At 33.3% G+C, this 27,413-nt stretch overlaps 1 protein-coding gene, 2 long non-coding RNA genes and 1 pseudogene across 4 annotated transcripts; 2 read left to right on the forward strand and 2 right to left on the reverse strand.

Moving 5' to 3' along the window:
* Positions 1 to 368: 368 nt before the first annotated feature.
* LOC145001881 (putative E3 ubiquitin-protein ligase ARI2) lies at positions 369 to 3,935 on the forward strand. Its single transcript, XM_078961212.1, has 6 exons — positions 369 to 875; positions 1,572 to 1,604; positions 1,675 to 1,954; positions 2,023 to 2,503; positions 2,589 to 3,137; positions 3,627 to 3,935. The coding sequence occupies exons 1-6, from the start codon at positions 738 to 740 to the stop codon at positions 3,730 to 3,732; spliced, it is 1,587 nt and encodes a 528-aa protein (XP_078817338.1). The 5' UTR covers positions 369 to 737; the 3' UTR covers positions 3,733 to 3,935.
* A 3,335-nt stretch (positions 3,936 to 7,270) lies between these two features.
* Positions 7,271 to 9,330, reverse strand: LOC144999742 (uncharacterized). The gene is made up of 3 exons (XR_013660988.1): positions 8,683 to 9,330; positions 8,360 to 8,421; positions 7,271 to 7,521 (listed from the first exon to the last, which is right to left on the reverse strand). It is a non-coding gene; the product is annotated as an uncharacterized LOC144999742 (long non-coding RNA).
* Positions 9,331 to 21,868: 12,538 nt separating this feature from the next.
* On the forward strand, positions 21,869 to 23,494 carry LOC145001620 (protein JINGUBANG pseudogene; annotated as a pseudogene).
* A 438-nt stretch (positions 23,495 to 23,932) lies between these two features.
* Positions 23,933 to 26,848, reverse strand: LOC144999845 (uncharacterized). Of its 2 annotated transcripts, XR_013661016.1 has the most exons (6): positions 26,513 to 26,848; positions 26,224 to 26,424; positions 24,887 to 24,967; positions 24,721 to 24,783; positions 24,463 to 24,614; positions 23,933 to 24,161 (listed from the first exon to the last, which is right to left on the reverse strand). It is a non-coding gene; the product is annotated as an uncharacterized LOC144999845 (long non-coding RNA). The 2 variants fall into 2 exon arrangements; XR_013661015.1 differs by lacking the exon at positions 24,463 to 24,614.
* Positions 26,849 to 27,413: the final 565 nt, after the last annotated feature.

The raw sequence follows: 27,413 nt of genomic DNA on the forward strand, positions 1-27,413 counted from the left end.
ATATATATATATATATATATATATATATATATATATATATATATATATATATATATATATATATATATATATATATATATATATATATATATATATATATATATATATATATATATATATATATATATCATACGCAGTTCAATATATTATAAACATATTATAGATGTAAACTTTAAGAGTACAAGGTTAACCATTTTATAAAAAGGAAAGGAATTTAATTGAGATAAAGTTAATAAAATATATTTTCGAGTATTGGACTCTTGTTAAATATAAATTTTTTTTTTTTTTTTTTTTTAAATTATTTAACACTATCTTTTATAAGGAAATAAGAAAACCAGTTGGGGTAGAAATCGAAACAAACCGACCGATTTATTTGATGTGGTGACTCTCTCTAGTCTCTACTTATTAAGCGATCACACAACTTTCACAACTCACAAATCACAACTTCGACGTCTCCACTCTCCAATGGGGGTCTACCACACTCATCTAAACCTATAAAAGAAGTGCCGAAATTCATCCCCACTTCCCCAAATCTCCTTCCACCTCCTACTCCTTTTCCTAATCACTACACACATTGCCTCTTTTGTTTCTCAAACAATCCAATCGCAACAAGTAAAACAGAAGCAACAGCTTCCCTTAAATCTCTTTGGCTTCTTGCTTCCATACCAAGCTCTCTCCCCTTCCCTTCTGCACGAAAATTGACTTGGTCGTTGTAAAAAACTATATTTTACATAGACATGGATCCGTACGATAGCGATTACTGCGATGATGGCGATTATTGCGATGAGGACGAGTACTATGCCTTTGAAGACCATGATGATTGTGATCGTCGTGCAGATGTTGCTTTAACGAGCCGCAATGGTTCGTCTTGTAAGGTAATCAAGCAGCTAATGTTTATCTTATATTTATTATAATATTTGTGAAGATTCTTTCATTCAATGGCAATAAAAAACGAAAATAAAGGTTTTATTTTCAGCGTTCTTTTCTAATCCCCTGTTTTTGTGAAACCCAAGAATCAAAGTTTAGGGTTTGTCGTTTTTACCCTTTAACGTTTTGTGATTCTGGTAGGAATTGCTTCATTAAACCCATGAAATTTTGATTCTTTTTGAAAAAAATAACTAAGATCACTCATACGTTTTGCAATCGGTGTACATAGATCAACTTTCTCCCAAGAAAAGCAGTCAACTTTTGAATAATCGTGTTCTATCTAATACTTTTAAAGTTTAAAAATTAACCCAATAAAGTTTAGTTTGTGAACTCCATCATATTTCCATAAACATATTGATTAGCTTAAGTTTAAGGCAGTTATCAATCTCTAAAACCTCAAAAAGTTTTATCATTGTCAATATGAAGAAGTTGCTCATAGTGAAAAGTTGTAGGTCTTTGTCTATAATGTAGGAAACTATGTTTAGAAAAATGAAGGGACATTAGGTTGTACATATGTCAATGGGACAAAAATTGCAATCTTTTGTCCTACCCACCAAACTCTGCAAAAGACATAATTGCCCTCCTCATCCTCATTTGTTGTATTATAAATTTAAATGTAATTCCTCTTTTTGATCAACATGTAGGTTATCACAAAAGAGTGTGTATCGACTGCACAGGTAAGGCATGTTACCTATGTCATTTTAATTGGCACTGACTAACTGTGACTCTGACTTTTACTTTGTGTAGAGGGAAGATCTACAAAGAGTAATGGACTTGTTATCTTTAAGGGAACATCAAGCAAGGACTCTACTTATACATCATAGATGGGATGTTGATAAAGTCTTTCAAGTGCTTGTAGAAAATGGAAAAGATAGGCTTTATACGGAAGCATGTGTAATGGTACCCAATGATTCCAATGTTTCTTCAAAGCATCGATCTTCTATTGTACTTTGTGAAATATGCTTGGAGGAAGTCCCCTTCTATAAGATGACAACAATGGATTGTGGCCATTATTTTTGCAACACTTGTAAGTAAAAAAAATTCTTTCCCAAAAGAATTTAATAGGGAAGTAACATTTTCTTTTTTTTTTTTAAGGTTGGACGGAGCATTTTGTTGTGAAGATAAACGAGGGGCAAAGTAGGCGAATTAGTTGCATGGCTTCTAGATGCAGTGTGGTTTGTGATGAGGATAAAATCAGAAATTATGTGAGCAAAAAGGATCCTAATTTGGCTGAAAAGTTTGAAAGATACCTTTTGGAGTCATATATTGAAGATAACAAAAGGGTAAAATGGTGTCCAAGTGTCCCACATTGTGGAAATGCCATTCGTGTTGAAGATGATGAGTATTGTGAGGTTGAATGTGCTTGTGGTGTTCAGTTTTGTTTTAGTTGTTCTTCAGAAGCACATTCTCCATGTTCATGTCAAATGTGGGAACTTTGGTCAAAAAAATGTCAAGATGAGTCAGAGACATGTAATTGGATCACAGTTAATACAAAAACTTGTCCAAAATGTCATAAACCAGTTGAAAAAAATGGTGGATGCAACCTTGTTCGATGTATATGTGGTCAACCATTCTGGTTAGAATCTTTTCCTTTTTTTTTTTTTTACATTTAAACCCTAAATAAAAAAAGTAACAAGAGAAGCTTGATTTTGATTTTGTAGTTGGCTATGTGGTGGAGCAACGGGTATACAACACACATGGGATAGTATAGCTAACCACACATGTGGAAGGTTCAATGAAGAACAAATAGGAAACATAAAACGTGCAAAAATAGAAATTGTGCGTTATTCTCATTATCATAGTCGATTCAAAGCACATACGGATTCCTTAAAGGCTGAAATCATTATGAAGGAAAAGTTAGAGAGGAAAATAGTGAAAATGGAAGCCAGGGAATTGGAAATAAAGGATTATGATTGGGTGAGAAATGGGGCTAAAAGGCTGTTTAGATCGAGGCGGATTCTTTCTTATTCGTATCCGTTTGCGTTTTACATGTTTAGTGACACGTTTCTTAGCGATGAAATGACAAATTTGGAAAGGAATATTAAACAGAACTTGTTTGAGGATCAGCAGCAGCAACTTGAAGGGCATGTTGAGAAATTATCACATTTTTTGGAACAAGAGTTTGAGGAGTTTTCCGAGGACAAAGTTATGGATTCGAGAATGCGGATTATTGCGCTTTCCAAGGTTACTGATGCCCTTTGCAAGAATTTGTGAGTACATCTGTCTACTGTCTACTGATGTGAATCATATAAAAATTACAATTTTTGTCCCCCCTCCCCCTAAAAAAAAAGGTAGTACAAGGTGGAGCATGGACTCACTCTAGATCTCTCGTGTGCGCAAAAGACGTAAATGCCCCTGTCATCCTCATCATCGAAATAGCCGTAGAAAGCTTGTCTGGTTTTGTCCTGTCCTGTCCAGTCATCTTGTAACAAATGCAGCGTCCCGCTGCATTTGTTAATAAAGACCCGAGTGGACAGGACAAAACCAAACAAGTTTTCTATGGCTATTTTGATGATGAGGATGACAAAGGTATTTACGTCTTTTGCACACGCGAGAGATTGAGAGTGAGTCCATGCTCCACCTTGTTCTACCTTTTTGGGTGGGACAAAAATTGCAAATTTTGTCTCATTGTCATTTGTTAGTCCGGTGCGTGTCAAACACAGTATGTCATGTTTTGACTTTTGATTTGTTGACTTCAGGTACGATTGCATTGACAATGAGATACTGCTTCATCTGAGAACGACGATCAACATAGCGCCTTATAGATCGATGGGTGCAGATAAGGCTGTGGAGCTTGATAAATGACTTGATATTTACTTCATCCAAACTTTTTGTTCATAACTACTTGGAAGCTAATTTTAGGAGAATAAGGTTTTATTTTTTACAAGTTATATTCTTTATCGCTCATATGATCATGACTGCATACAGTTATTTAAGATGTTATATGGTTTTGAATCTGGTTTTGCTTCAATTATATAAGATGAATGAAGATAGGGTATATCTATTTATATCGTAAGCTTTTATATCACAGTTTATATTTGGGTCCCCTGCGATATCTATTTGTGGTTATGACATGCATAGAGGAATCAAATGCTTTCCTCCCAGAATATATATTTCAATAAAAAAACATGCAGAGGTTAGAATCTTTCACTCTATTTATCTACCAACAATTATAGAAATTATACACGGTTTTTTGTCTGCATTTATAGTGGTGTAAACAATGTTCGTAGAAGAATATATATATATATATATATATATATATATATATATATATATATATATATATATATATATATATATATATATATACACACACACACACAATATAGTTTTGATCAATTTATATCCAAACTAATCATGATATATCTTTTAGTATTCTTCGTTAATCATGTGGCGTATTAAATTCATCAAATTTATGTTTTTTTTCTTTATTGTGTCTAAGAATTTAAAGCGTTAAAAATGGTGACCATTTAATCAACTCTACTAAATTGTAAATGAAAACTAATAGAATAAAAGATAAAAAAAGAACATGTCATAATTCAATCAAGCTTTTCACAAAATCATTGGATATAGTTTTTCAATTGAAAAACAAAACACTTCATTTATATTAAAAAAAAAATATTGGTTTTTTATTTTCTTTATAAACTTCAATAATTATTTGCAATAAAAATATATTTAATTGATCTTTTACATTCCATAATTGAACTTAATTCAATGATATTCTATTAAAACATAAGTAAGAATGAAAATTGATTTGTTTGTCGTTTTAACATGCTAGATATATCTGGTTTGGTTTCACTTGGTAAATATATCATCCTCCACAACATTTCTTTCTTTCATTATCATTTTACCATCCCTGTTTTCTTTCTTCAATTATCGTTTATTACTTCACCCAAGTGAACATTACTAAACCCTAAATCCTAAATTTAAACCCTAAACCCTAAATCTAAACCCTAAACCCTAAATCTAAACCCGAAACCCTAAACCTAAACCTAAACCCTAAACCCTTAATCTAAACCCTAAACCCTAAACCCTATTGTGTCGATCTTGAATTTACATCTTAAAGTATTAATCGTGAATCCATTAGCCGTAATCTTTATATAGTAAAATAATGTATTTTCAAGAGGTTTAGTACCTAAGCTTAGGTGGGGCTGTAATGTATATTCCTCCCCCCCCCCCCCCCCCCCCCCCCCACACACACATATATATATATATATATATATATATATATATATATATATATATATATATATACACACACACACACACACACATACACACACACAAACATACTAGCCGTTTATCCGCGTCAAGCGACGGGTGCAAATGGTTTTTTTTTTTTTTTCAAAAATTAGTTTCTAGAGACGATTAGTTTTTTTTACGCAAATACTTTACTGCTACTGAACAAATGTGTACGAACACATGATTGATTGTATATTATTAATAAGAGTTATGCTAGTAACTACGAAATCAGTAAGAATAAAAATTCAAACTATTTACAAATGTGTACGAACACATGATTGATTGTATATTATTAATCGTATAAAACTTCTTTATACACCAGATTTGATTTATAAACTTCACTACTATTGAATTGATTGTTAGACTTCACTAATATTTTTGTTTTGGTACGTGATATCCCTCTGAATAATATCAGATAAAGTTGTCAATGCAAGAAAACCGATTTTGTAGTATAAATATATACACTTAGAATTGTTTGTCCATGATCTTTATTGATTGTCATCGCGAATCATAATCGAATTGGAAATTGTTTTCGCTTCAGCTGGAAGAGAAACATGTCATCTTCAGATGGATATAGAGGGATCCTTGGCAAAAATACTCTCTTTCCAACATGTTGACCAACAACTATTTCAACATCAATAACATTGTGGTGAAAAATTTTACATATCGATCGAGTGCCATTATAAAATCCATTTGATGAGTTGTGATTCAGTAACAGTATTATCAGACATCCAAATTTAAGTCGTAGGTTAATATGGAGGTAAATCAGTAACACTATGTGTATTCAAGAATTCCACAAGAGAGAATTTATTTATATCGTCTATGGCTTCATCAAAACTATAGTAAAGTATCTCTTTTCCATTGAATCGACCGATCAAATAATTATTAATCTCATCGACACTATCATTTCTTGTGGATAAAATTGCATGTGGAATAATATAACCTGATTCAAATCTATAAATTTTCAAGGATGGAAAGATTGCATCAATCAAAACATTCAATGACTTTTCTTTTACAGTGAAGGGAATCACCATATCATCAGGGATGCAAATAAAATTTTCGTGCACTAGTACTTCAACTCCATCACCGACACATAATGGAAAGTCTGAGAACCATGATCGATTACCACTCTCATAAAATTCAAGGGATAAAATTGGTAATATTAATATCCTTAGTTAAAAAATGAAATCGATGAATGACCTAAAAGCTGCACGTGACATAAAGAGTTGTTTATGTCACTGCATATGTTATCTTCGACAATTTATTTTCTTTCAGCTAACATCAAATAATTTTTTTGTCGGTGAATTGATTTTATTTCGATAACATAACATATAATGAATTTCTGAATAATTGGTCGCACCACCATCCTGAGTTGAGACCTATAAAATTGTAAGTTGAGACTATAAAATTGTAAATTAATATTTATAATATTTTATATTTTTATTGGTTTTGTCATACCATATCAAATTCACAATTTGTAAACCTTATAGATTTCTTGTAACCCATTAAAAGGGTTGTAGGATGATCCTATTTGTAAAATTCAGTTTCAATGTTTACAAAATTATGATTATTAACGTGTTGTGTCGCTCTTATAAGTTTGATTATCATTGACTATAACCCAATTTAACCTTTCTTTTTGTTTTTATAAGTTATCCTTTAATTAATAGTTTAAGTAATCAATTATTATTAAACTACTCAAATTTTAAATTAATATCATTTCTATAAAAAATTGTTTTTTCATGTTCCATATGCACGGTAAACTATTTTTATAAACTACACGTTAATTCTTATATTTACATTTAAATCCTCATATGAATTTAGTTGCACTGTAACTCTTTATTGAATGATTGTTATTAAGCTTGTATTCATGGATGAAGAAGCCTAACTTGGACCATTGTAATTTAAGCAAAGATACATTGCATGATCAAATATTAAAATTAGTATATTGGCATTACTTCATATATTTATGTCAAATGGAATTTAAAATCATATTTGAATTTCAAAATATATTTTTTTTAAAACAAAATGAAGATTTGCTTTAGCTTTTTAAAGTGAATTTTAAAAACATTTAAGAAAAGGAAATGGGAAATGCAAGAAGCAAAACAATTAAAGTTGTAACCTTCCATTGATGTGCTATAATAATGCAAATACTTTTGAATTTCAACCAAAATTTGTGGGTTAAAAACTAAAACACCACTAAGAAACATAATATACAATTTATGAATAAAAACTAAAATAATTATGTGTTTCTGAATATCTGAAATTTATAAACCCCTATAACTTGTTTAATCATTCCCCAAAAAGCATTCAAATTTATTAAAATGCAATACCAGGGATGTCCTTCCAAAAATTCTGCAATTGAACACAAATGAATGAGTAAGCATGATACATGTAAGGGCCTTATGGTAAAATTATTAAGTTGAGAAGAGCAAAACACCACTTATTACTCTCTTAGGGACATATTGGTCTTTTTTTTCTTCTTTAGTTTTCTTTTCTTTGAAGTGTCTTATATTAAAGTTCTTACCATTTAACTTCCATAAGACATCTATATATAAGAAAAAAATGAAACTTAAACTTAATATGCAACATGAAGTCAGACTTTTAACTAAAAAAATATTTACAATTTTATATTTTTTTTATACAATTATAACACATACTCGAACTCTACTTGGTACACGGCCATATTTTTCACCCTAGAAAGTAAGAAAAGAAGACATGTTCATTTTTTTCACGCCCACAAAGGTTATAAATTTATGTATTTTAAGCACTTGGTTGCTATATCTCTACATTGACATAGTATTCTACATGAGAAATAAATTAAGATACAAGCAGGGTGGCCCATAAAATTTTCGTGACAGGCAAATGGAAATATAATGTAAGCAAAAAGGAAGTGAGATATTACATTATGTATGCGTGGATAAGGATCATCTTCACCAAACTTGTGTTGTTAGTTGATCACTTTCGAAAGTTGTTAAACAAATTCAAACTTTTCTCTACCAATAAAAAATCGTTTTATTTTCCATATCATCTTAATCAATTAAAAAAATATATGAAACGATCTTTAAAAACAAACATAAATGGTGAAAAAATATGCACACAAATATATAGCATACACACATATATATAAAGAAAGAACCAAAGTGGCAGTGGTGGTGGTTAAACAAAAAGAAAGATATGGATTTTTTTTTACCTTGGAAAGCCTTTCTACCAGTGAGGAGAAGGTCGGCTTAGACAGCAACAAAAACGACACCCCTGAAAATTAAATGAGATAAAGAATTAACAAATTAGCTAATCGAAATTATCTTGAATCATATTCTATTAATAAAAATGAAAGGGTAAATTGGTGGGTGTAGGGATTTTCAGAGAGAGGGTTTAAATATAGAGATTGACAGGAGAGGAGATGTGACTGTCGATTACGCATATTTATGTTGAGATGAATTTCGATTCAATTAGATTAGATAAAAACAGAAGAACATATAAATCAAAAAGGGAGAGGATGGATTGCGACTAAACCTGCAAAGGGTAAATGGATTTCAACTTGTGATGATTGAGCAACACGAAAATCGCCCTTTTCTTCAAGCTATTCAAAAACAAAAATTAAATAGGTGGATAACCATATACGATGAGAGAGAACCAATCAGAACCACAACACGATGATGACATAACCCAAGAACACAAAAATTGATTAATATAATACCATCATTCCAAACCCTTGTTCTCGGAAGTTGGAAAAAGAAAGAAAATTAAAATTAGAGAAGTGAATGAAGTAGAGACCAAGATAAAAGATGAAGGAGCGGAGAGAAGCTTGAATACTTCTTACAAATATGAAAGTTTGAACAATAAGAGAAAAAGCGCATGCATTTTTATCTTAAAACGCTATATTCTTGAGATAAAAAGGCAGCGATATAAAGTTGTGGGGAAAGAGAAGAATAGTGGGTTGTTTGTAGTGGTGGATGATTGAGAGCGGTGACTGATTTAAGCCAGAACACAAGCAGTGTAAATGTATTGTTGATGGCTGCTTCGAACCTGTAAACACAAAACAAACAAACACACACACACATACAAAGATTGAAGAAGACTGGGATGCTATATAACATGGATTTAACGGATTCAATTAGTTTTGACCAATTCAGTTGGCTGAAATTGAGGAATGCGGGTTCAACATTAATTGACTCACTTATTGTAATGGTTGTGTTTCTAGCCTGTCATTAATGATATAATAGTTTAGGTTAATCTTTGTAACCCGTTTTGAAATAATAGAAGTGTATTATTTGAGTATTATGTGTTTTGTGCTTAATTGCTTAATTATGTGGTTTGATTAATTAAGAATAAAAATAAGCGTCAAAATTTAAGTATAAAATAAACTTGATATCTTTAGAAAATATTGTAGTAGTTGAAGCAAGGTTTCCAAGGATATAAAAAATGCCGAAATCCGAGTTATAACGAAGAAGTTATGACCTGTCGAAGTTTCGCGACAGAACCGACAACGATGAATGACGTAAAAAGTGCAATTTACGTTAGAACGATATTTAGCCTTAGTGATCTAAATGAGATTCGAAGATCTCGTTGTTAGTATCGAAGCGATAAAAAGTTAGGCGAGAACGGACGTCAAACGAAGAAGTTATAAATTTATAACGAAATTTTCTGTCCCGACCTATTAAAAAATAAATAATAAAAATAAAGTCAAAATTAGCCGACGGAGTCTAAACGAAAGTTGTAGAGCGTAGTCTCACCTTCGCATGGATATAAAGAACGTCGAAAACGGATTTCGTATGAAGAAGATATGAATTTTCGAAGTTTATTAAATAATTAATAATTAAATTTAATTATTAAGTCTCGGTATTATCCGGAGGCGAGTCACCGGACTCATCCGGAGTACGCCCCGCGTACAGCGAAGAATGTCGACACTGGCACTCGAGGACTTCGGATGACGCATGCAGTGACGTTTCGGAGGCAGTACGCCCCACGTACTGAGAGGCCTCAGCCTCCTATAAATAGGATGCGAGGGCAGCCGGCTCTTTTGCTATTTTTCTCTCTTCTCTCTCCCGTTTTGCATCTTTTTGCGTGCCAGAAGTACCCCGAAGCCCCGGTAATATTCCCGAGTCCCGAAGCAAGTCCCGAGATCCCGAAGATCCCGAGAAGTGCGGTTTCCGAGCCGAAGCTCTGCCCGCGAGAAGTTCGATTTTTGTAGAGATCTTCCAGATCTGCTGAGGATTACTACTTCTACAAGCCGTAGTGCTGTCCGATCATCTTTTGATCAAGTGAGTGTGTAGTTAATTTCTTCTAACGCATAATTATGAAGTATTTTATACGAAATACATGTTATGTGTATAATTTTGTTGTTATGTGCGTGAATGTATATTCACTCTCTTCAATCTCATAGATCTTATTTGTTTTCTATGAAATACATGTTATGTGGGTATGCCTCATCTGTTATGTGAAATATGTATTGGATGAAAATGCTATACATGTTTTAAAGTATGTATAAAAATATATATTTTTATCTACTAATATGTTGGGTAGAACATGGGTAGATAGTTGGTGTGTAATAAAAAGATGAGAGGCCTTGATGTTGTTGTTGTTGACGTAGTTATTCAGCGGAGTATGGATACCGACCACAGACTCCTTCTAGACAGTCTCGTGAAACGCTAGCAGGTTCATAACCTGTAGGTGTTGTGAACGATGTGTTCACCGGTGTACTCTATCCCCCTCATGGTTGCCTTTAGGATATCTATTGTTGAGGAAACCCCTTAGCAGTAATGTTCGTCACGATGAAAATCCTAGATTAGGTCCCTTGAGATAGATGTTGTTTTAGGGACGTAAAGTGAGGATAACGGGAATGGGTAATCGGGATAGTGATTGGTTGGTGAAATTAAATATAATATATTTATTATGGGTTGAAAACCCTATATGCTCACCAGGCTCCCAAGCCTGACCCACTCAGTTTTATTTGTATTACAGGAAGTGGCGCAAGGGCGTAAGATGGATGAACCATCAAGTTGTTTTATTTACAAGTCTGCATATGTATATATTTGTTGAATGACTTGTAATGTTATCGTTTATGCTTATTGGTCGGTATCGGAACATGACACCCCGAGTTTTGATTATATAATGAAAATACATTTCATTTATGAAATGCTTTGGTAAACATTGTTTTATCATGTTTTGTTTTTGGGAACAAGTTCTGCGACTCTTTCAAATCAAAAGGATTTACTCTGAAATTATTTTAAAAAGCATAAATGAAAATCGGTCTTTTCTGGCCGTGATTTTGGGGATGTCACACTTGTTGACCAGATAACATCTGATTTTTCAGCATAAAGTTATTTTAAATGGTGCTTTAAAGGGCGTACCTCTTAAAATTCAGCATTTGAGGCTAAATGCTTATTAAGGTGTGTGTATATATATATATATATATATATATATATATATATATATATATATATATATATATATATATATATATATATATATATATATATATTAGAACTCACAAAATATACAATTTCATCTTATATAAGCAATTCTTATCCCACCCCGTCGATCCTTACAACAACACGATCCATACTCTCATATCTAATATTAACCTCTTTACTTAATCCGTACTCCCAGATCAAGTATGTCTAATCCATACTCTAATATCAATAACTATGACCATTCCATACTCTCCGACTAGGGACAACTGACTATGTCTCAATCCATGCTCCCAAATTAATGACAAATAACCATGTCCTCACTATACTCTCGGACTAAGGACGAATGACTAAGTCTAATCTATGCTATCGTATATGCTCTATATCCTAAATCATCATATATTATCATATATGCTCTTAACACGTCTTTCAGGCAATAACAAATATTTCACACACAAACATATATTTAATACATTAATCAATACTTATATTAAAATCATGTTCATGAAAGGGACTATGCACTCGCCTGTTAAAATGATGATTCCCAACTCAGGTAGCGCTTCGCTTCTAACGATTGTATTTTCCTTCGACGAAACCTAGTATTATTACCACTAGATTTTAGTCTAAAATTTATCGCGACTATTTATGAGTGATATTGTTTCATAAGTGTTAAACATTACTTTTCAACCACTATGTACAGACAGGGGCCATACATGAAACACCGGAAGGAAGGACCATTTTGGCATTATAGCGCTTTTGAAATCCAACAACCCTATGCGACCCTTGAAACCAGATTCCCCGTACCGCAAGTAGTTAAAATATATTATAATAACAACTTGTATATTATATTTTATATGGTTTATAAGTTCCTAATAACAATATTGAACTTAAACATAAGCTATACTTAAAGAAGTGTAAGTATAACTCACTTACAATGAAGTTTAGCGAAGAACCGGGCTCTGCGTAGATAGAACTTCTGAGCTGAAAGCTCTTCTTATTGGATCTTTCTGGTGCTTCGGGACTTGTTACTAACTCCTATGAAAGGCTAGAGAAAAGCCTTGAGGCTTTGGGTGTGTTTGGGAGAGAGTTGGTTGAGAAAGTGTGGAGAAACGAGTGAAAAACGAGCTCTATCTATAGGTTGCCAGCACCGAGTACGCGAGCGTACTCAAGAATTACATTGGGCGTAATGGACAAAACATTAATAAGTTAGTCATACTTTGAGTTACCTTGGGCGTACTCTGTCAAGGTGTCGCAATCTCGTTTCAAGCCGTGGTGAGGAAGCAGTGGCTCAGATCGCGTTACATGTCGCTTGCTGGTTACCTAAAAAACTAATTATCTTCTAAAATTCGTAACTTTTGCATACGAGCTCCTTTTTGATGGTCTTTACATCAATGCGTAGGTATCAACGACATCTATAACTTTAGTTTAGATTCCATCAGCTAATTTTGAATTTATTTTTAAAGTTATATTTTAACAGACTTAGACAGTTAAAATCCACCAAAAATTCATAACTTTTTCATCCGACATCCGTTTTTTACTGTCTTTATGTAGTTGAGCTCTTATTAATGAGATATTCAATTCTCATTTAGGTTGTGTCGGCTAAAAATCGATCGATCTAAAATTCGATTTCCGGGCTGTGCACTGCTATGCTAAATCTTAGAAAAATCATAACTTCTTCATACGAAGTCATATTTAGATGTTCTTTTTGTGTACGTTCTCGGTTTAGCATACACTAATTTTTTTTAGATCTATAAGTATAAAAAGTATTTTATCCCAAACTCACTTTTTACGATTCACGGTGTCATGTCGGTTTTGCCGTAAAACGAGCCATAACTTCTTCGTTATAACTCGGATTTCAACGTTCTTTATATGTATGGAACCCCTGTGACATATACTATATGTGACAACCCGAAACTTTCTATCTTTTACAATCAAGCACTTTAATTAAAAGTTAAATACTTTCTGCTAATTTTTAGCCGGTTTAAATTCAGTTTGAGTGTTCTAAAGCCTAGTACTGCAAGAGATAACTGGAGAGAGGATACTTTAGGGTAAAGTGTGCAACATTTAGGTTCCAACACTCCAAGAGTATGGAGTTTACGGCCCAAATGGTATGGGGCCGAAAACCCTAAGGACTATATAAGTGACACTTAGTCATTTTATTCACTTTTTACCATCTTCAAACCAAAAAGCCATTCTCTCTCAAGTAGCATATGATTTTCCTTCTTGATCTTCAACTTTGTAAGTGTTTTCCTCCTTGATTAGTTTATTTAATTCATCATCTAGTGATCTTACAAGGTTTCATCCATGAAATCATTCCATTTGTTTAGATCTTCAAGCATTCTTCAAAACACCAAGAACACACACTAGTGTTCTTGGACCTTAAACACCCAATCAAGCTTATAGATTGTAAGTACACTTATCCTAGCTTGTTATACACTTGAAATGGACTTGTTCTCACCTAGAAAGCACAATGAATCACATGATCAAAGGTGTTTACGGCCAACGGATGTTCTTGGGCCGTAAACCCTAAAAGATGGGACAAAGTGAACCCTAGTCCCTTCCTTGGCCTTGGATACTAGTCTAGATCACTTCCTTGAAGTGTTTAGGACCTTAAACATCAAAGAAACCAAGTCCACATAGATTTTACGGCCGAAAACTCATAAGGAAATGGTCCTTAGGCCGTAAACTCTATAATTGTGCCCCTAATGCTTACTAAGGCTTGGACTTGATCAATGGATGCTCAATATTGACTTATAAGACCTCAAAAAACCCAATGGCACTTAGTACAATGAGTTTACGGCCGTAAACTCATGCGGAAAATGACCATAGGCCGTAAACTCCATAAGGAGTGGTCCTTGGGCCATAAACTCCAATGCCATGCCATGAAACCTTTAGATGCAACCCTTTGGTACCTATAGCACTTGAATCAAAATGTTTCCATGTCCTAGGGTGTCTTAACTTAGTTAAACAGTTATTAAATGACTAATTGGATACATATATGTTTTATTATATGTTAACTAGGATCATTGTGTGTGTTCAAGTCTTCACTTGACACCTAACACCTTGTCCGACACTTCCATCCAATCCACTCACTACATGTGAGTTCATACCCCTTAATTAACCTTTTAAATGTTTTTAAATACTTTTATGGGGGGGGGGGGGGAATACAAGTTGATTCATATTAGTTATTATATCAATTACATGTGATTAATAACTAGTACACAAATGGATTTACTACTCTTTTAGCTGTTTTATCAAGCATACTACTTCAAAATGGTTTCTCAAAACATTTTTACATACTAAACTCTTTATCAAACTGTCTTTCATACTATATATTTCCTTTCAAACTCTGTTATAACTACGTTTCAAACAAAGGTTTCCATGTACTTCAAGATGTGTTTCAATCAAAGGATTCTTATACTTTAAATTGTTCTTATCAAACAAACTTCTTTTAAACTTTTATATTGCCAAATGCATGCCTATATATTACGTATACATACATAGACATAAAGGTTCTATCAGTCAATTCAGTACCTTTGGGTAGCAAAGGCATACTTTCGGTTAGACACATACATTACTAGTAACTATAATAGGTATAGTTAGGAGATACTACTTACTATTCCTAGTACAAGGAATCACACAAGAGTCAGTTCATTCATGACTCTATACAAATATATTACATACTATATGATGAGATAATATTACATACTATAAGCAGAGATACTATTACATACTATATGAAGAGATACTATTACAACTATATGAAGAGATACTATTACATACTATATGAGGAGATACTATTACATACTATATAAGGAGATACTAATACATACTATATGAAGAGATAATATTACACACGGTACGTGATTGACCATTCTACACCCGGCTGTTAGCTAGAGTGGGAAAATGCACATCGACGGATGTCTACGGTTGTACTGTTCGGCGAGTTACCACGTCGTGTTTATCCTAGTACAAAAGGATATGATTTCAATAATTATATTATTTTCCTTATTACCTTTATTTTGTGACACATTTAAATAATCGATGAGGTAGACTAGATTTAATAATAATAGTTGTACAAGGGAAAAACCTTCATTTATGTAGAGGTTCAAACCTTCAAAACAGTCGAGTCTTGGTAGAAGACTACATTTTATACTAGTAGGAAATATGGGATTTTCTAGGGTTTTCATACTTATACAAACTTATCCTTCAAACATTTAAAAGTCTTTTCTTTACAAGTTTTACTAATCGATGACACTAAAATACGTATGAATTCACCAGCTTAAATGTTGATCTACGCTTTCAAAATAACTTGTATTCTCAGGTCACCAGTAGACAGGTACAATGACCAGGTTTTTGAGAAGACGGAGTAGTCACAAATAGTCTTTTATTTTGATTACTTATTTTCATGTCTTTTTCAATGAAAGAACACGCATGTATTAAAATCTTACTATTAATGCAATGGATGGTGTTGTTGCTTGTTTACTACTTTACACTGTTGTGATACTTTACATGACGTCCTCAACCCCAGAACGTTTCCGCTGTTCTTGGTTTTGGGGTGTGACACTATAACTTAGTTAAGATGATTTACTATAAATAAACTTCTATCAAAAAGTCATTTTTGATTGTTATTGTCTCTAAAATGACTAGCTCGGATTTGCGGGTGTTACACATCACCACGAACTGGTAATGATCATAACAAGTTCGGAAGGACGTTTTCTACATATCCTCCTCTCTGAACCTCATCTGATGATAACCTGAACGCAGATCAATCTTGGAAAACCATGATGTGCCCTGAAGCTGGTCAAACAAATCACCGATCCTCGGGAGTGGATAACGGTTCTTCACCCCCTTATTTGAGCTCGGCTAATTACATGCATCATACCCCCTTTTCTTTTATAAAAAACCTTTTTGGAAGTCATTTCCTTTTGAAAATTTACTAATTCCTCAATTTACGTCAAGCGACTGTTCATAATTTTTGGAAGTCAATTTACTATATTCGGAATTGGCATAGATTCATAATTTAATTGAATAGATGTATCTAGGGAGAATTTACTTTGAAGCGACTGTTCCCTAGATACATACGTCATACTATTTTATTTCACAATTGAATCAATTTAAAAAAGAGCTAAAGTTTGGGATTTATCAATCGGTACCAATCAAAAATACGGTTGTCGCTACTGGACGACGAAATGGATTTTGGAATTTATTACATGCATCACACCCCCTTTTCTTTTATATAAAAAAAAAATGGAAGTCATTTTCTTTTGAAAATTTACTAATTCCTCAATTTACGTCCAAGCACACCTGAGGGTGTGTCCGAATCCCTTAAACCAAGGCTTTGATACCAACTTGTAACGTTCCAAAAATTCATAATAAAAATTCATTTTTATTTAATGAGACCGTTCATTGATTTTCTTTAAAAGGTACTCAAGTAAGAGTTTTCTCAAACATCAGAGTAAAAATCACAAATAGTCATTGCAGAATAAACTCTACTGGATGCAGTGCGATCACGTTGTGTCCTTCCATCTAGAACCAGAAGTACCTGAAAAAATAAACATGAAATGATAAGCACAAAGCATAGTAAGTTCCTCAAAATATCGCATACCATACATACATCAAGCCCCGCCCGACATTGATCCCCCTCCCCCCCCCCTGATATTCATCGGGGCCTGCCTTGTATTCATCGGGTCCCGGACTAACAGGCGCCACCCGAAATACATAACATGTAAGAGTCTCAAAGATAGTTAGCATCCTACAAACATAATCTAGTGGGCCGACATTGGTGCCTTCCACCTCGATGCTATGTGTCACCTATACAGTTATACTAGGTGAGTCCTTAGCTTTTCTTCCAAATCTAGGAGTTTGACCAAAAGTTAGCTCAAAGCAAAAATTCAATGGTCAAAGTTAATGGTAAACATTGACTTTAATCAACTGCCATGTCGTGGCCATTCATGACCATGCCATGGCCCTCATTCAATAAAACATGTGGCATCTCCCAATCATCATGACATGGCAAACTAAGGCCATGCCGTGAGCACTGGGTTTCTAACAACTTAGTGGGTTAAGCTGTTATTTTAATCCTAGGAGCTCCAAAGCTCATATTTGGTGATTCACATGCTCTAGATGGATAAACTTTCCAACTTTATCCATTGGGACACCCAAAGAGATTAAGATCTCAAACCTTAGGTAGAAATAAAGCAAAATACAACAATGACTTAACCATTAATCCCTTAATTCGAAAAGCCCATAACCAAACCACTCTAGAAGAGTTTTGAGTACCAGATCTAGCATAAAAGTGGGTGCTTTATAGACATGCATGTCCAATGCATGTCTAGAATCCATTTTAGGTCAAAATTAGCTAAAAGTTACCAAAAACTCATGTAAGATCAAGAACCTCAACCAAAGTCTAGATCTACAAGATATATTGCTCATAGGACTCACGAGAGTTATAAAGCTGCAACCTTTATCACTTCAAACCGACCAACCATTTCTTCTGGACCAAAATATGCTAAGAAACTAGATCTACAACCAAATAATTATCAAGATGGAAACACGAGGACAAACAAATGGTCCAGAGGGTGATTCTGAAGACGGATATGAGTTGTTGCTTGATCCTTGGGCTAACACCTTTTTCTTCTTCCTTTAAAATGCAACAAAACACCACAAAGAGCTCATCACTTAACAATGGATGCTAGGGTTAGGGGTTTTGAGCTTGGGAGGGTGATGGAGGCATAATGATCATGAATATGGATGAAAAATAGGGATGCTAGGGTTAGGGGTTCTGAGATTATAGATAGTATAAGTAAAGTATATTGCGAATATGGATGAAAAATAAAGTATGTTGCTATTGAAGATATTATAGGTAAAGTACATTACTATATGGTTGAAAATTAAAGTATGTTAGTATTAGAGATACTAAGGGAAAGTACATTACTACTATGGATGAAAATTAAATTATTTACAATTATAGAAAACAAGGTAAAGTGCATTACTAATTTGGATTGCAAATGGAAGTATAATGCAATAATAAGGATAAAAACAAAAATATGTTGCTATTATAGACAGTAAAAGTAAGTTACATTGCTAATATGGATGAAAAATAAATTATGTTGATATTATGGATATTAAAGGAAAAGTACATTGCTATTATGTTTGAAAATTAACTTATGTTGCTAACTTGCTATTATGGATAGTAAGGTTAAAGTGCATTGCTACTATGTATTATAAATATAACATACAATGTTCTAATAAATTAATGGTAAAGTATGTTGCTATTATATATAGTAAAAGTAAGGAGCATTACTAATATGGATGAAAAACAAAGTATAATATTGCTATCATGAATCGTAAATGTAAAGTACGATGCTATAATGGATAAAAAGTAAATTACGTTTTTATTATGTAAAAAAGTACAGTTGATTGATATAATTGATAAGAAGTAAAGATATTGTCATTATGGTTCGATTGGTAATAGATGTTGTCATTATGGATTAATTGGTAATATTTTTTTTTATAATAAAGAAAATTATACCCTTATTTTGGTTTAAAAGTGTGGTGGATTTACTAACTATTTATATTTACCTAACCATTTTTTACGTACAAAGTTGCGAGAACAAGTTCCAAGCTTGGAACAAACCATCCAACAAACTCAACTTGGTATGGAAAATGAGATAGAATGAAGACAAACTCAGCAAAATTTGCAAATGCACCAATGACAAGCTCAACTAGATAAGAGTCTTACTCAAATTAGAGAACAATTGATGACCTTTATGAGATAATTCAACTCATCTGGTAATCCACCAAATAATTATTAGTTTTATGTTTTTAACACTTAGTTAAACATTTGTAATTGTATTTGACATTTATAATCTATTAGACAACTTTTATTGTATTTTCTATTAGTTTTGTGGTTAAAAATGAATATTATTATATGTTTAACGTATTGAGTTTTTTTTTTTTTTTTTTTTTTTTTTCTGCATTTTGAGTAGAAAACTTTGGATATATATATTTTTTAAAACTATTGTTAAAAAAAAAAGTCAGTTTAGTGGCTAAGTTTAGTGGCTAAACTGGTTGAAATCCGACACTAAAAACTAAAAAAAGTCCTTCAAAAATCTGTAGGAAAATTCAATATTTGTCAACCTAGATTACACATGATGAAAATAGTCAAAGGCGATCTAAATAACTCTGTTGGAAATGGTCAAATGTAGCCAAGCCAGGTTCTTTGGTAATCTATTGATAATAAGTCCACTGGTGATCTATGTATGTCAGTAAATTTTTGACGAAAAAATCTGTTTGTAGTTCCTAAGAAAATTCATTGAAAAAGCCATTTATTGACAGATTTTCGATGAAAATGTTCATTGGAAATGGGCTCTTTATTTAGTAGTGGAAAACCCTAAAAAGTTCTTTAAAATAGTTTACCAAGGAAAACACACTCACAACAAGAAATACATCGATGAGTTTTGAATCACATGATACTAGTTAGAGCCAAGGAAAACCATAATTAATGTCACTGTTGCCCATCATAGTGTCTCAAATTGGTTTAAAAACTCCCGGAAAATGACTTACAAGCCCAACTAAGTTTTCAAAACGTTTCAAAAATCTCAATCATAATTTGTCTGTTCAAGAAACCCTAATGAACTTAACCTTTTTTCTACAAAAACCCAACGAAATTTCCAAACCGTTCAAAAATCCAAATCATTTTTTGTTTGTTCAAAATGTTAAATTCATTGAGTTTTTTTTTAACAGACAAAATATGATTGAAGTTTTTTTAAACGGTTTTAAAACTTCGTTGGTCCTAAAAGTCATTTTTCCAATATGATAACTTCCATAGAATTGAATAAAAATGTAACATAGTTGAGTTTTTTTTTAGATAAATGTTAAGTTTGTTGGGTTTTTCTGAACAGACATAACATGATTGTAGCTTTTTGAACTGTTTGGAAACTTGGTTGGGCTCTTAAGTCATTTCTCTAAAAACTCTTCGACGTTGTTTTCTGGCTCTAGCGGTATAAGGTGCAATTTGTGGGGTTTAAAAGATCCATGTGGAGATTTTGAAGGGGTAAATAAGTTCCTTTCCATGTCATAAGCCATGTCATAAGCCATGCCAATAACTTTTTTCTTAGATTCCAATTCAAGAAACCAGGTTGCATCCTCTGCTTCATGCATGTATATTTTCTCATCTATTCCATAAAGAATTTGTCACCATTACAATCAAATTTCAAAATTTCAAAAGGAAGCTTCTTTCCCCAAGCAACAACAGAAACTCCTCCTTCCTCTTACCAAATTCACCATAGTTAAACACGAATCTCTCCCCGCTGTCAACACCAACTTCCCAGATGGATGAACAAGCATATCGTTAACATCCTTTTTATGTATCTTCAATGTCTTTAGGTGAATGAAAGGGCCGATGTCATAGAACGAAATGTTACTGTCGTCTTAGGTGCAGAACAAGTTAAAAGGAAGAGAAGACATGGACAGTTAGGTATTTCTTGAATCATTCTTATCCATCAGATAGTTTCTTTATTTTGGTGTAAGTGGGGAAATTTTCCAATCCTTGATTAATGGAAAACGATTGTTTCTGAAATTGATAAATCAATGCTCCTTTAGCTTGTTCATACCTTTGATTTTTTTTTAGACAAGATTTCTTTGGTAGTTGATAGAAACAAGATACTCTCGACAATGTCTATGGACATTGAATTCAGTAACCAACTAATTAATAACAATAGTGTTTATCTGTTCCAATTTTGAAATAGATTAGAATCATAGTAGGCTTTTCCATAGAACCATTAATAAAAACCGATTTTGTTCTTACATGAAAGAGTGAGAGTCATTGATCTCTTCCATGCCGCAAAGCCTATTCCATCAAACACCTTCGATACCAAGATCGTGCAGGGATTATCTATATGAGTACACATGGGCAACCACATATTCAATTACCCCCACATCAACTATGATATGAGTGTCATATGTGCTTCAAATATAGTTATGACATACTATGTCGGTTGTCTTAGATAAAGGTGAAAAAATATGTCAGGTCAACATCCACTTTATAGAAAAAAACACTTTTTAATCCGATTTCAAAAAGTTCAACGGAAAATATTTTCATTAACCCCCTTAATATAAATGTATATAAGTTGTATCTAACAATTTCTATTTCATTAGATTCTTTTCTCAAATTCAAGGAGCCCCGGAATTCTCTATTCACCAAACGTTAGATAATGTTTTAGCTCCTAAAATTATTACATGTCATCATATTCCCATCCATTGTAAGAAGCAAGTGTACGTACGTATACATGCCAAAAAAAACATTCCATCTCTTTCCTGGCCACCGGTTCCATCTTTCCTATTGCATTTGTTCAGTTTTATTCATCGTTTCGATTTCCATTGTTAGAATTCAAAAACCTGAATCTTCATAAATCGTTAAAAGAAATCATAGTCATAATTCACAGATAATGAAAGAACAGAAAACAAGTTATGGAAATGGAGGTACGGGAGGGTTACCTAAACAAAGGACGCTTTCTGATCCAAACCTCTCGTTCTCATTTTCAGACACGGATGAAGAACTCAACAGCCGGCGGAGCGACTTTTCCGGCTATGATGCCCAGCGAACAAGCATTGAGGGCTCACCAATGATGAAGTCACCATGGAACCAGGGTACTCCTTTCCTTCCATCTGCATGGTCAAGCTCTAACATTGACGATCCAAATTGTCCTAAAAATGGTCTTGTTGGCTCCTTGGTACGTGAAGAAGGCCATATTTATTCACTCGCAGCCTGTGATGATCTTCTTTACACAGGTTCAGACAGCAAGAATGTCCGTGTATGGAAGAACATGAACGAGTTTGCAGCTTTTAAATCCAACAGTGGATTGGTGAAGGCGATTATCATATCCAATGGAAAGATTTTCACCGGACATCAAGATGGAAAAGTTCGTGTATGGAAACCAAGCCGTAGGAAGCCAACCCTTTACAATCGTGTGGGCACCTACCCCTCGTTCTTTGCGATCCTTAAAAGTTCAGTAAACCCATGGCACACTGCAGTTTGGGTCAAACACTGTGATGCCATTTCTTGTCTTAGCATGAATGAAGAAGCAGGGTTGCTTTATTCAGGGTCATGGGATAGGACCTTTAAAGTATGGAAAACGTCAAACTCAAGATGTTTGCAGACCGTGAAGGCGCATGATGATGCAGTGAACTCTGTTATCTCCACCGTAGAAGGGTATGTGTTCACGGGATCTGCAGATGGGTCTGTGAAGGTCTGGAAACGTGAAGGGAAAGGAAGATCGATGAAGCATATCTTCGTGAAGACTCTATTTAATCAAGATAGTGCTGTGACGGCATTAACAGCGTCTAGTACAGGCTCGTTTGTGTATTGCGGGACATCGGATGGAATAGTGAACTTCTGGGAAGGAGGAAACGAGTTGGCTCATGGTGGCGTCCTCAATGGACACAAGTTAGCGGTTCTATGTCTTTCGGCTGCTGGTAATCTGGTGTTCAGTGGATCAGCTGATAAAATGATATGTGTATGGAGGAGTGAGGGGATTATCCATACATGCTTGTCGGTGCTGACTGGCCATTCTGGACCGGTGAAGTGTCTGGCGGTGGTGCGGGAGGCGGAGTCAGACGGCGGTAAGGGAAGATGGAAGGTTTATAGTGGCAGTTTGGATAAATCGGTCAAAGTTTGGAGTGTGTCAGAGCTTGCACCTGACATGCAAACATTGGCTCTCATGAATGGAGACGTTTCATTGGATCATATACCATCGGCAAAGTATTGAGTGTTGTATTTTTTTTTTTTTCATGGGGTTCCGTTGTGTTTAGTGCTTAAGTGGTTAATCTCCATACATGAAATTCAACGTAAGAGAATACCCTGGGGTTATATGCAAGGAGGAAACAAACACTACAAGAAAATTCCAATTTAGCTACGGAAAAATTTCATAGCAAAAAGCTGAAATTCCGTAGCTAAAGTTGAATAACTACGGAATTTGCTACGCAATATATCAATTAGACTCCGTAGCTTTATTTCTTGTAGCAAAATGTTTAGCTACGGAATTATAATTCCATAGCAATTTTGCTATGATAGTTTCAACATCTATTTCGTTGCAATTTTAGTTTTATTGCAAATTCCGTAGCTATTTTTCATAGCAAATTCAATAGATTTTTGTTCCATAGCAAAGTTCGTAGCCATCTGTTCCGTAGCAAATTTCATAGTCATTTGTTCCATAGCGAATTCCGTAGTAATCTGTTTCGTACCAAATTCCGTAATCGTTTGTTCCATAACAATTTTCCGTAGTTGTTTGTTCATCAACAACATGTCCCGTAGCAATGAATTCCAAAGCAAATTCAATACGATAAAAATATTCAACAAAATCCAAAATTTTCAATTATAATATTCATAAAAATATATAAAAATGTAGTAAATATGAATTTAATAGTTACATCAATTTTACAAATATATCATCAAAAATTCTTCTACAAGGGTATCTAACCATCAAAACTGAATATTAATTACAAATACAGTCAACAGTTTAAATTTGAACCGCGGTGTACACACAAATAGCCACATATGCTCGACCAAAATGGCAAAACCTGCAAAATGAATATATGCTCTAAAGTTGAAAATATCATAAAAATGAAATTTACAAAATCAACTTGATTAAATTTCAATCTTTTGTATGAAATCCATTTTGTTTTACTTTGACAGTTTTCCTAGTAGATTGTAAATCTACCGACTTTTTAATTTGTGATATTTTCCTCCGGTATCACAACTAAGTCAATATGATACCTTGGATATGTTTTCTGGATCTAAGGAAAGTATATTAAAATATATTCTAGTCAATACATTAAGTCAAAATAAATGATCATTTAATGATGAAATCACAAACATTACTTGATGTAGATAGCTAACTCGAAGTGCCTGAGTGTTGTTTCTTTTTAGTAGTGGTGTAATACCAATGTTATCCGGATGATGTTGTGATACCAGGGGTCACTTAGACATTCAATCAATGGAAATATAGCTTCAATTATACAAGAATTTTGTACCTTGACAAAAATTGATACTTTTTGTTACTAAGCAGGTCATTTAAACGGTCCATTAATGTCTTTTGCAGGGTCTAAAGTATAATATGAGTAGTAGTATGTAAATTACCAGATGCAGCTTGTGCTTTTCCTGTACTTGAACAGATCTCAATATAGACTCCAATGCAAGGACCTGTGAAGAAACTTTCATCAACTTAATTTCTTTTCAATGATGAGGGTGAGGAGGGATTTATGTCTTTTTCACAAACGAGAATAAGGAAGTATGTGTTGCTTACTTGTTTGGAACAATCATTAAATGAAATGTGATCTCATTGCAAAGTTGTTGGTAAGTAGAATCTCCTAATTCAGTAAAGCCCCTATCAACCAATGATACATTATAAAAGTTATCAACATAAACATTATAATAATTTATATATCAAAATACAAGTACTCCACTATGTATTCATCAAAGTTCAAAGATAGGCAGAAAAAGTGCATTTCACACAAGATGTTAATAGACTAACAAGATTGACATAAGAAAGTTAAAGATGATACATAGTCATCTAACAAAGATATGCACAAATCCTACAACCTTGCTTATAAAAAATAATAATAAAACATATTCATTAAAAAGCATGTTTGCAAACTCAAGAAAACCATAAGCAACTCACTTCAAACACTATTTTAAAATCAATGGCAAGTATCACTTTATCTCAGATGTTAGAGATGGACATTATTCCATAAAGATAACCAAAATTGGGTTGAGTGAACATCATTTGTTTACTTTATCTTCATGGTGGAATACTTGCCATCTCGGGGCATTATGGTCTTTCGCCTCTTTTTACACTTTAATTCTCTATTTTATTTTATTCATTTCCTTTTGTGTATTGATTGCCATCAATAGACCTAACAATTTAGTTGAAAATAAAAGCATAAGACTTGATTGATGATTTGTGGAAAATGTAAACGGTTATTATCTACTTGCTCAAATTTGACACATTTTTAATGTATTTCTTTTGGTAACTATGTATTACAATATTAGTATATAAAAGAAATCGTATGTCTTTCAATCCTAAAACTTGTGTGAAGTGATTAGTGCAAAGCTAAGATTTGCACTAGAAAAACAAATAAAACAAATCAAAAAATGAATTGAAAAGAGAGAATATCATCTAGACCTTGACAGAACTATGATCAAGTTGAACTCGTGTACAAAAATTAGAATAGTTTAAGCAAGATCATTAAAATTCATAACTCGTGTACAAAACATAAAAAAGGACTATAAAGAAATACTAGATCACATTAATCCATAACTCTCTTTATATAGTACTTGTACATGAGTATAAAACCTATGAAGGTTAATGATGTAACTTGAAGTAAATTAACTTAATTAATCTATGATGCTCAGACAGTAAAGTTGCATCAATAATTCATTATTTATCTAGTCAAAATCCACAATTCGCATTAAATGCAATCAAATTCACTAATAAAAACTTGAATCCAGCTGCGTGTGTGGATTGGTAGAATTAACATAACATTAACTCGCCTCAAATTCAATGGATAGATCAACAGATCCTTTAGGTCATTGGATGATAGAAGGAGAAAATGGAGGAAACATAAAAGAGAAGAATGTTACCTGGTAGGGAGGAAGATGATCGAGAAAAATCTACCGATTGATGGAGCAAGCGCCAAATGACAGATCAAAAAAGAGTGAGAGAAGCTCCCTATAGAGTGAAGTTCGGTCGATAATGGCGTTAGTTGAGACTGGGGAAAACCGCAGAATGACGAATGAGGAAATAGGGCAAAATAATGAGCAAAAGTCCCGCCTATGATTAACCTATACATACATAGATGCAATATAAACACAGGTTAACTGCAACATCCTATGAGAATTAATCAAATAGATAAGTAGATGGATGGCAAACCTGTAGTATCCTTCTTGTTTGAAATCCCGACTGCAGTCAAAGATCTGGAGATTTTTTAGCAAATTCTTTTGTATTGAGCATTCTGAACCAATGGGAAAGTAGTTTATGATAGAAGATTAGAAAGAAAACCACTTGAAATCGGATTGTTATATAAATGGAGGATTAAAGAGATTGCTTGTTAGCATCAGCGATCAGCGTAATTGGGAGGTTGAGGACGGCGACAAGTTGAGAGATGGAGAGATGTGATCGGCGGAAGGTTAAATGTTTGATTTGGGGAGGAAGTATAATTTGGTCATGTGATTTTACCAATTTGCGCTAAGAATTCATTTGCTTACATATCACGTAGCCGCTTCTAAAGAGGAAATATATAAGCCCAACTTCGTTTATTTTTTTGGTGAATTTCATTATTTTTTTGTTTTTTGAATTAAGTCGTACTAAAGACATGTTTACTTACAAAATCTAATGCTTCATTAGAAATTTCAATTAAATACAATCTGGTATGTATGTTATAAAATGTGACTTTGCAAGACAAGGGGAGCATAAATTTGATAAATATATACAACTTTTTTAAGTTATTTATTCATTTATTTAATTCTTTTATAGGGTTATTTTCAAGCTATGATTTCCTGCATCGAAGAACTTTTACCTTCATTGAATGTTAAAATGAAGAATCCGGATGTATTAATAAGTTTAGGTTGAGAAAATGCATGATTCAAATGTATGTTGTTTTATTGTTCAATAAAATATTATAATAAAAAATCATATTTATATTTATATTTCTTTACAAATAAAACAATGAACATTTTTTTCTTATTATTTACATGTTCAAATAGAAAGCGTAGGTGAAAGCGGGATGGGTGGTGGTTATGGTAAATGTGGGGTGTGTTTTCTATTTTTATAA

Source organism: Lactuca saligna, chromosome 6 (assembly GCF_052625555.1).
Source record: "Lactuca saligna cultivar CGN05327 chromosome 6, ASM5262555v1, whole genome shotgun sequence".
Classification (NCBI taxonomy): Eukaryota; Viridiplantae; Streptophyta; class Magnoliopsida; order Asterales; family Asteraceae; genus Lactuca; species Lactuca saligna.